This window comes from Capsicum annuum, chromosome 6 (assembly GCF_002878395.1).
Source record: "Capsicum annuum cultivar UCD-10X-F1 chromosome 6, UCD10Xv1.1, whole genome shotgun sequence".
In the NCBI taxonomy this organism is placed as follows: Eukaryota; Viridiplantae; Streptophyta; class Magnoliopsida; order Solanales; family Solanaceae; genus Capsicum; species Capsicum annuum.
In genome coordinates this window covers 8,643,348-8,652,945 of record NC_061116.1, presented here as the reverse complement: position 1 = coordinate 8,652,945, position 9,598 = coordinate 8,643,348, and the positions used below count along the sequence as shown (strand labels likewise).

Sequence of the window (9,598 nt, the reverse complement as noted above, 5' to 3'; positions counted from 1 at the left end):
TTTTCCGAATAAAAAGTTAACTTGTTTTCCAAGAAAACGTTTTTTAAGAAGATATTTTTTTTTCCATCATACCAAGAATGTCTCTCTTAATGACAACTTTTTAATTCCAACTTTCTATTTTAATTCCACAAGATTAAAAGACATTTTGGTATATTCTACATGTTTCTAGTTTAAATAATAAGATTCAAAAGTTTTTTCTTTTACTTTCTTAAACTCTGTGTCAAATCAAAATAAGACAAACAAATTAAAAAAGAAGTAAAGATTGTTATAAACATAGTTGTCCTTTGGTGTATAATATATATATATATATATATATATATAATTTGTTTGTATGGACAGAGCTAGCTAGGTAATTAAATGATGTTCATTCCACCCCATAAGTCGAAAAACTATAGTAGATTAGGTGTAAAACTAGCCCATGCAAATATAACTCGATCAATTTGTTCAAGTTTAGTCTGGTTATTGACCTTTTCATTTATTGGCTCATGTCACAAAATTTGGGTTGATATGCTGTTCAAATTGATCATGAGAAAGTTTGTCAAAGTATTTTCAAAAAGACATTTTTTTATATGATATATTACTTATTTAAAATTAGTTTTTGATAAATCCTGTCGTATATTCATTTTTTTATATTTTAAATTCGCATGCTCATTTATTATTAAATATTATTAATTTATTTATTTATTTTTAACTTTATTTGCATGCAGCACACGTTCTAGGCTTTGGTAATTTCATACCACCTTTTGCAAGTGCAAGTGGTAGGGATATTTTGCAAGGTGTAAATTATGCCTCTGGCTCTGCAGGAATTCGTAATGAGTCAGGAAGTCATCTTGTAAGTCTACTTTTATATTTCGATTTTTGATGGTTACCCAATTAATAGAAGGGAAGGAAAAGAATTAGAAATATATTTAAACGTCGTCGAAGTTTGTTGTAACACGCCTTAACTTTGCGGGGGGTCCTATGACTTCCCTTAACTATTATTACCGTATTTCTATGGCACATATTTGTCCGGCTGGACCACTTCAGACCCTTACGCGCCCAGTGTGTGTGTATCACGCAGTGGTCCAACTGGGTAAATATATGTCACACAAATATAGTGATAAATAGTCGAGGGGACATAGGACCTCCGCAGAGTTGAAGAGGGTTACAATAAAAATTTCGTCAAAGTTTAGGTATATTTCGAACTTTTTTTCCTTAATAGAATAATAGTTGTTATTTCGAAAAGTTTTTTTTTAAATGAAGAGAAGTGAAATTAGGAAAAAGACAAAAAAATATGAGATAATAATTATTAATCGAGTAATCATATGAGAAATCAACCTCTTCAACATAGGCAAACTCTTCTCTATACTTGCATATATACAAATTCTTTTTTAACCATCAAACTACTAAGCTATCCTTGCATGCAACGTATTTAGTTATTTCTTGAATATGAAAAAGAAAAAGCTATCTTTACAAGTAATATTTTCTCTTTATATTTATATATGAGCCAGCGAAAATAATATACTTATATATTTTAGAACTTTAAGTTGAATTATATAGGTCCTTAATGGATGTGAATATAGTAATTATGTACTTATTATAAAGAAGATATTGTAATCTTGTTAGAATATGTCAGGTTAGTTTAAGACGGTTATGTATTTGTATACAAAAAGGTCATATTGTAAATATGAAGACAGAAAATTTCACATGATATGAAAGTCACAGTAAAGAATTTGAAAAATGTCAAGACTATGGTTGCATTTATTTTTATTATGATTTAGACGTCTGAATCTGAATGCATATTTGAATGATTAAGATGTTGTCTCTGGATTTGAAAACTGAATAATTAAGACTGTTTGTTTTTCAATATTTGAATGTGCAAAATTTATTTATTTGTATATATAATAAAAAATATCATTCAAATAAAAAATTAATTATATAAGAGTAATGTTGGTGGCAATAGTTGTGATGGTAGAGATGGTTGGTATTGTAGTGATTGTTATGACGGTGGCGATTGGTAGAGGTGGTGGTGATTGTGATGGGAAGTTGGTTGATGGTAGTTTTTGGACGTATTGATTGTGATGGCTAAAAAATGAATGTATAATGTTTGATGTGTTGGTGGTAGTTGGAAATGCTATTAGCTGTGATAGTGTAGATGGTTGTTAGTAGAGATAGATTATAGTGATGGTAGTGGTTGAAGTGGTGGTAGAGGTGGCGATACCGGTGACAATGATGGTTGTTGTGGCCGAAGAATGTGTGGAGATTGATGACCTATTAGCAATAGTTAGTTGTGGTGATAGCTGCAATAGATGAGTTCATCGGTAGTACGAATTGGTTGATAGTGGTTGATGTTGGTGGTGGTGTTGGAATTGGTGTTAGCATTGGAGCGGCGGTAACGGTGGATATAATTAGAATAATGGAGGTGGTAGGTTTTGTAGCGGCTGACAATAGCGATTGATAGCGATATTGATTGTCAGTGGTGGCTATAATGGTGAAAGTGGTTGGTGGTGGCGATTGATGGTGGTGGGTGGTGGTTGACAATGGTGGTGGTGACTGGTGATTGTGGATAGAGTGGTGGTGAATATTAAGACTTGGTTTCAGATCTGAATGACCAAAACCTATTTAGACTTATTAAGAGTTAAAATCTTCATAATAAATAAATGCACTGAATGATCATAAATCTGAACCATTCCCTCTATTAAGTGCAAATAAATGACACCTAAATGATAATTGCAAAGGGACCGCCAGTAATTTTAGTAGTGTCTATCATAATTTTTATGTTGCATATTTTAAGATTTAATCGGACTTTGTTAGTGTTTTATTGTTAAATTTCATTTTTCGTAGCTATTTTCATCAAATCTAACAGGCAGAATTCGATATATTATTTTCCAGGGCACTTGTATTTTCATGGATTGACAACTTAAAAATCATCAAGAAACAATTTCACGAATTGTGAATTTACTTGGAAATAAAGATGCAACCAATGCTCACTTGAACAAATGTTTGTACAGTGTTGGAATAGGCAGCAATGATTATATCAACAATTACCTTATGCCTGAAAAATATCAATCAAGTCGTCTGTATACACCAAGTCAATATGCAACATTGTTGACACAACAATATGCTCAACAACTAAAGGTTCAAATTTACTTTGCAAATTAATTTAGAGAGTTTTTTAAGATCATTACATTGTTGATAGGGTAAAGGGTTAAATTTTTTCTTGAACGGTGTGAAATGGAACAAATTTATCCTCTGTTAATAATTAGGGTCTAATATGTCGTTATTGTTATTAGTTGGGGTTAAATTTACCTCTGAACTATGCGAAATGAAATAAATTTGACCTTGTTTTGAAACAAGAAATGCTTAACTATTGATGCCACATTTCACACTATTAAGGATTAATTTTTTTAAAATGGAGGATAAATTTGAAACCTTTCATATAGTAATATATATATATTTTTTATTTTCTCATAGTTCAGGGACAACTACAGACAAACTCTACTTTTAAGATCTAGAGAGTTTTCTTTGATGAGATAATGATCAAAAATACACCTAAAGTTTTAATTTTTTAGTTTCATATCTGAATTATCAGATGTATGAATTTCCTACCAAAACTATCATCAACTATTTATTGGAAAACATGCATCTCACCCATCTCTTGTTCACTTTTACCACCACCTGAGCAATGGTGATATTTCAGGTAGGAAAAGTGAAAAATTAATATGTGTGCTTTGATATATAATTAATGATAGTTCAAATAAAAAGCTCACATACCCGATAGTGAAGATATGAAACTCGAAAATCGGAATAATATAATTTACCTTTTTGCATATTTTGGGGGTCAACTACTAACAGACTTTGAACTTTTTCTTTGAGTTAATGGTCAAAAACACATCTAAAGTCTCGATTTTTAGTTTCATACCTAAATTATCAAGTGTGCACGTTTCCTACCTGAACTATTACCAACTAGTTAGCAGAATACATGCACCTCAACCATCTCTTGTTCACTTTTACTACCTGAGTGATGGTGATATTTCAGGTTGGAAAAGTAAAAAATTAACAGCTGGGGTGTGTTTTGATAAATAGATGATAGTTCGGAGAAACCTCACATACCCAATAGTTAAGATATGAAACTCAAAAATATCGGAATGATATAATATACCTTTTTGCATATTTTGTGGGGCAACTACTAACAAACTTTGAGCTTTTTCTTTGAGTTAATGGTCAAAAACACATCTAAAATCTCGATTCTTCTAGTTTCATACCTAAACTATTAAGGGTGTGAGTTTCCCACCTGAACTATCACCAACTATTTATTGGAACACATGCACCTCAACTATCTCTTGTTCACTTTTACTATCTGAGCGATGGTGATATTTCAAGTAGGAAAAGTGAAAAATTAACAGCTGATGATAGTTAAGCAAGGAAACTCACATACCTGAAAGTTAAGATATGAAACTAGAAAAAGCGGAATGATATAATTTACGTTGAGGTGTATTCTGATAAATAGTTGATGATAGTTCGATTATGAAACTCACACACCTGATAATTAAGAAATAAAACTCAAAAAATAGAAATAATATAATTTAGGTATGTTTTTGACCTTTCACTTTTTTTCTTTTGAATTATAGAAAAATCTTTGTTTTACTTTTGTATTAAAGACATAATTAGCATTGCCAATATGACTATTTGGTTTTTGATACTAGACTTTATATGGAGATGGAGCAAGGAAAGTTGTCTTATTTGGGTTACCCCAAATAGGTTGCATCCCACAAATGTTACAAACACAAAAAACAAGAACATGTGTGGATTCAACAAATGAGGCAGTTCAACTATTCAATGACAAGCTCAAGTCGCTTGTCAATGAGCTAAATAACAACTTCACAGATGCAAAATTCACAATTGTAAACATATATAGCATGTCATCACTTTTTAGTAAGTACATTAATCAAAAGTTGTTTTTTTTCTCCATTTATAGTCTGATTGGTGAAGCTTTTGGGAGGTTAATAAAGTGCTTTTTATTTTGAGTAATGCATTTAGTACTCATCAACTTTGATCAAATTTGTTATGACATATTCTAACTTTACGAGAGTCCTATTATCTCCCTGAACTAAAATTTAGTGTATTTTTGTCATTCTTTTTAGCTGATGTGACACCTTTTGTCAGTCTTTTTAGCTGAAGTGATATCTTTGATGTGGCCCCATTTTATGTAATAAAGGTGTCACATTAGCACAAAAGGGTGACAGAAATATGCTAAAAATGAGTTGATGGGTATAGTAGGACCTCTGTAAAGTTGGAGTGTGTCGTAGCAACTTTGGCCATAGTTCGGATTTACTAAATGCTTATCTTTTTTATTTTCAATGAAATACGTATTTTAAAAAAGTGAGGTGTTTGACGAAATTTTTGAGAGAAAATAAATGTTTCCTAAAAATTCGCTTTTTCAAAAGATTTTAAAAAGTAGTTTTTCCCAAAAGTATTTTCTTAAAAGTACTTGTGAGAAAATATACTTAAAAGTATGTTTTAAATGGTTAGTGTTTTCGGAGAATCTTAGTTGCTTAGTAGATAAGTTACCTAATCTCTCAATTTATTGGTGAGGGTTCGATTCCCCGTATTGTAATCCCCTCCCCCATTTTCCTTCACCTATCCCAATTTTTAAATTAAATTCTATTCATATAATATATATTTGTTTTGCAGGTGGTTTAAGTTTTTTGAATTTCCCATGTTGCAATGTTTCAAAAACAGTTGCTGAAGGACAGTGTGTTCCTAATACAGCTCCATGCCCCATTAGGGCAGCACATGCATTCTTTGATAATTTTCATCCTACAGAGACTGGAACTATGGTTGCTATTTTGAGAGCATACTATTCACTGTTACCTTCAGATACTTATCCTATGGATATTAATCATTTGCTTCTAAGTGGACTTTTAGGTGGATAAAGAGGTTGTTTACAATAGATTCTTGTAGTCCAACGCTTTTTCGGATTCCCTGCGTTGCAGAAGTTTTGGTGCACCGGCTGATGTGAAATTTATTTTCAGGACAAATAGAGTTGATGTTCTTAGTTTAGAGTTTTGTTTCGAATAATTTATCTTTTGAACCGAGGATCTATCGAGAATAGTATCTCTACCCCGCAAAGATAAAAGTAAGGTTTGTGTACATATTATCTTTCCCGAATCCTATTTATAAGATTACAATGAGAATGTTTATATTGTTGTAGTCCAGTCGTCCGGCCCTTTTCCAGACCTCACGTATAGCGAAAGCTTTAATGCACTGAATTATTCTTTTGCTTCAAAGTGGATAAGAGCTGACGTGAAGTTTATTTTTAGGACAAAATAGATTTTATATTCTTAGTTTATAGTTATGCTTCGAATAATTTATCTTTTGAGCTGAGGTTCTATTGAGAACAATATCTCTATCCCGCAAAGATAAAAGTAAGGCTTGTGTATATGTTATCTTTCCAAATCATATTTATGAGATTACATTGAGAATGTTATTATTATAGAAGATGATTATATATGGTGAAGATGTACTTGCATTTTCTCTAAGTGGATTTCGAGATTGCGTACGATAGATCCTTGTAGTCCGGCCCTTTTCTGGACCCTGCATAACGGGAGTTTTAGTGTACTGGACTGATGTGAAGTTTATTTTTAGGACAAATAGATTTGATGTTCTTAGTTTATAGTTTTGCTTCGAATAATTTATCTTTTGAGTTGAGGTTTTATTGAGAACAGTCCCTTTCCTGGACCCCCAACATTGTAGGAGTTTTAGTGCATCAGACTGATGTGAAGTTTATTTTTAGGACATATAGACTGATGTGAAGTTTATTTTTAGGACATATAGATTTGATGTTCTTAGTTTATAGTTCTGCTTCAAATAATTTATCTTTGAGCTAAGGGTATACCGAGAACAGTCTGTCGACCTCGCAAAGATAAAAGTAAGGTTTTTGTTTATGTCATCTTCTCCAGATCATATTTATGATATTACAATGAGAATGTTATTGTTATAGAAGATTATTATATATGGTGAAGATGAGCTTGCATTTAACCTCTACTACTTAGTAAAGTAGTAATTTCTACTTTTAGCATTAAAAAGAAAAGTACTATTAGATCTGAATTGTGGTGAACATAAGTACTTGTTAATTCTTAAAGATATCATAGAATAGAATCGTTTTAATGAGTAATATTTTTAATTAATAACCCTCAAAATAAGAACTTTTGATGCAAATTCACAGGACTCTCCTCTTTCAATGGCAGCAGCAACCAATTAAGCACAACCACCAAAACCCAGTGTATTCCCACATAGTGGGGTCTGGGGAGGGTAAAATGTACGCAATCCATACCAATACCTCCAAAGTAGTAGAGAGGCTATTTCCGATAGACCCCCGACTTAGGACAAAATGACAGTTAACAAAGTCGTAAACCAATTAAGCACAGATTATATAATAAGCAGAACAGTTTCCAGATATCAAAGAGCCAATTCAGTACTACATTCCCAGAGAAGTTTAAGAGATCTAGAAAACTAAGCTATGATTTCTTCTCTTAGTACAAGTCGATGTACAGGTCTGCGCCGAGCATTCAGAAACTATAATTTCAAATGTCCTCTACTTTCCACATAAATTTACAACTATCTATTCCGCGTTCTGCATCTATCTCAGAACAACAGCTGCATTTCTGAGAGCCAAGTACCTCTGAACATAGTCGTTAGGGAGCGACCTTATTGTCTTGAAAACCTCGGTATTAGCATAACGGAGTTTAGTTCTTGGGTCAAAATATGGTGCCTGCATGTCGGAAATAAGAAACACCGGTGGAAGAGGATGCAAACAGTAAGAGAGCACCGGAAAACAAGCAGAAACTTAGAACATATATATCATCATAGATGGCATTCTGTTGAAAAAGTACCTCGAATCCAGTTATGTCGCATATCTTTTTGCCTGGATGCATTGAAGGTGGCGTTTCAATGTTAACATCTACAGGGAAAGAGCAAACAAAGTTAAAACTTTGAGATATTCATCAAGATACGAAAGATTGAAAGGAATATATGCAAAATACTGCCTCTAGACAAGGGAAAAAATAGACTGTTGGTCAAGAAAGTGGATTTCGAATGTACAAGACGTACAATGGTTGATAATAACACTGCAGCATATAAACAAGAAAGATATCATTTCCCAGTCCACAATTTAAGTCAAAATATAATGGAAATAATGGTCTCTAATCACCTTGTAAATAATAGCCTAATGTTGGGTACAGAGGCAGCTGGCACATCTGTGATTTTGCTGGAAAATGCAGCAATTTTGCAGACAAGGGTAGTTCAGATATTTAATGGAAAATGTCCACCCCCTAAGCATAAAATACAACTTAACACAACAGCAAACTTAGCAGAATTGTAACAAAATGACAAAAATGACTTTCTGGTCCGCAAGGACTCACTTGGTATTTAGCACAACATTTGGTGGTTTTTGTCATTTAAGAACCCAGAACGGTGCCAATGTATAAGCAGTAAAGCATACCATACACACTAACATTGCACAGAAATCAAATTAATTTACCAAAATACCCACAAAATCACATTATTTACATCAAGCACACGTGTTGATGGAGATATGTGTGCTTGTTGCCCAAACTCCCCCTCTTATATAATAGGGAACGTTTGAGTTAGTTGCACCCAAGGGTGTGACCAAGTGGTTCAATGAAGTTTGGTTGAGCACCATCAGGTCTCAGGTACAATTCCCAATTAGTGACAAACATTAGGTGATTTCTTCTCATCTGTTCTGGACTTGGGGACAGAGTTACCTGGCAGTTGTTGCTGGTGGGAAGTGGCAAGTATCCCATGGAATTAGTCGAGTTGCGGACAAGCTGGCCCGGACACCACGGTTATCAAAAAAAAAAAAAAACGAAAAGAATGTTTGAGTTAGTTCATCTGCACATTACCTTCTCCATCCACAACAATTGATCATCAATGGATTAAGGTTTAGATTATATTCTTAATGCAGAGAAAATGGATGATACAAAATTTCCCACAATGGTCCTTAATTATAGGGGTTGGACTACTTCGGTCCTTATTGTATAACCCTTAACAGTAGTCCTTTACGTAAGTAAAAAGTGGTCATCTTAATGCACATCCCTAAAAACTACCGGTATGAGTTAAAAATCTATTAGACTTAACCATCCTGGTCTTACGTGCTACTCACACCACACAAATACAAATGAATAGATGTATTGTGCAACTACATGGATAGGACCTTCTTCTTCCTAAAACATAGATCACTTCCACATACACCATCACCAAATCATTATTCCCTTGCACACAGATATTTGGACATCTATACCTGTTCTTCTCAAAAAGACCCAACTAATGAGTGCTCCATTTTTCTTCGACAATCCTTTGACAATGGCAATGAGGCAGCGACCATTAAAACCAAAACTCATCAAGATGGTCTGGAACATATTTTCCATCTCCCTAGCCTCATTGCCATAAAAGACTTAACATATCTACCATTCTTCTAAAAAACAATTAACATCAGCGATCTCATACAATCACCATCACTGCCGCAAGACAACAGCATTCGCCACCAGCATTGGGTATTCATTTCTCTTTCTTCTCACAGACCAGATAACTCTCCTTT

The 9,598-nt window shown here is 33.3% G+C and overlaps 2 protein-coding genes across 4 annotated transcripts in view; one reads left to right on the top strand and one right to left on the bottom strand.

The window, feature by feature from the left end:
- Window positions 1-691: 691 nt before the first annotated feature.
- Window positions 692-6,182, top strand: LOC107873552 (GDSL esterase/lipase At1g29670-like). The gene is made up of 4 exons (XM_047413482.1): window positions 692-832; window positions 2,872-3,117; window positions 4,686-4,914; window positions 5,674-6,182. Exons 2-4 carry the CDS (start codon window positions 3,031-3,033, stop codon window positions 5,913-5,915), a joined length of 558 nt encoding a protein of 185 aa, XP_047269438.1. The 5' UTR covers window positions 692-832; window positions 2,872-3,030; the 3' UTR covers window positions 5,916-6,182.
- Window positions 6,183-7,391: 1,209 nt separating this feature from the next.
- LOC107873551 (chromatin-remodeling complex subunit ies6) overlaps window positions 7,392-9,598 on the bottom strand; it is a 12,798-nt gene continuing 10,591 nt past the window's right edge. The window contains exons 2-4 of one of the 3 annotated variants that reach the window (XM_016720439.2): window positions 8,192-8,248; window positions 7,875-7,942; window positions 7,392-7,753 (exon numbers count right to left, since the gene is read on the bottom strand). In XM_016720439.2, the coding sequence (XP_016575925.1) occupies window positions 7,622-7,753; window positions 7,875-7,942; window positions 8,192-8,248 (257 nt within the window). In that variant the 3' untranslated portion in view covers window positions 7,392-7,621. The other 2 variants (XM_016720440.2, XM_016720441.2) reach the window with 2 other exon arrangements.

Bases quoted from the DNA above. Each gene is read 5' to 3' on its own strand.
- LOC107873552 (XM_047413482.1), top strand. From the start codon at position 3,031: ATGCCTGAAAAATATCAATCAAGTCGTCTGTATACACCAAGTCAATAT. The intron at 3,118-4,685 runs GTTCAAATTTAC...TTTTGATACTAG, and splicing joins AATATGCTCAACAACTAAAG to ACTTTATATGGAGATGGAGC. The intron at 4,915-5,673 runs GTAAGTACATTA...TTTGTTTTGCAG, and splicing joins TAGCATGTCATCACTTTTTA to GTGGTTTAAGTTTTTTGAAT.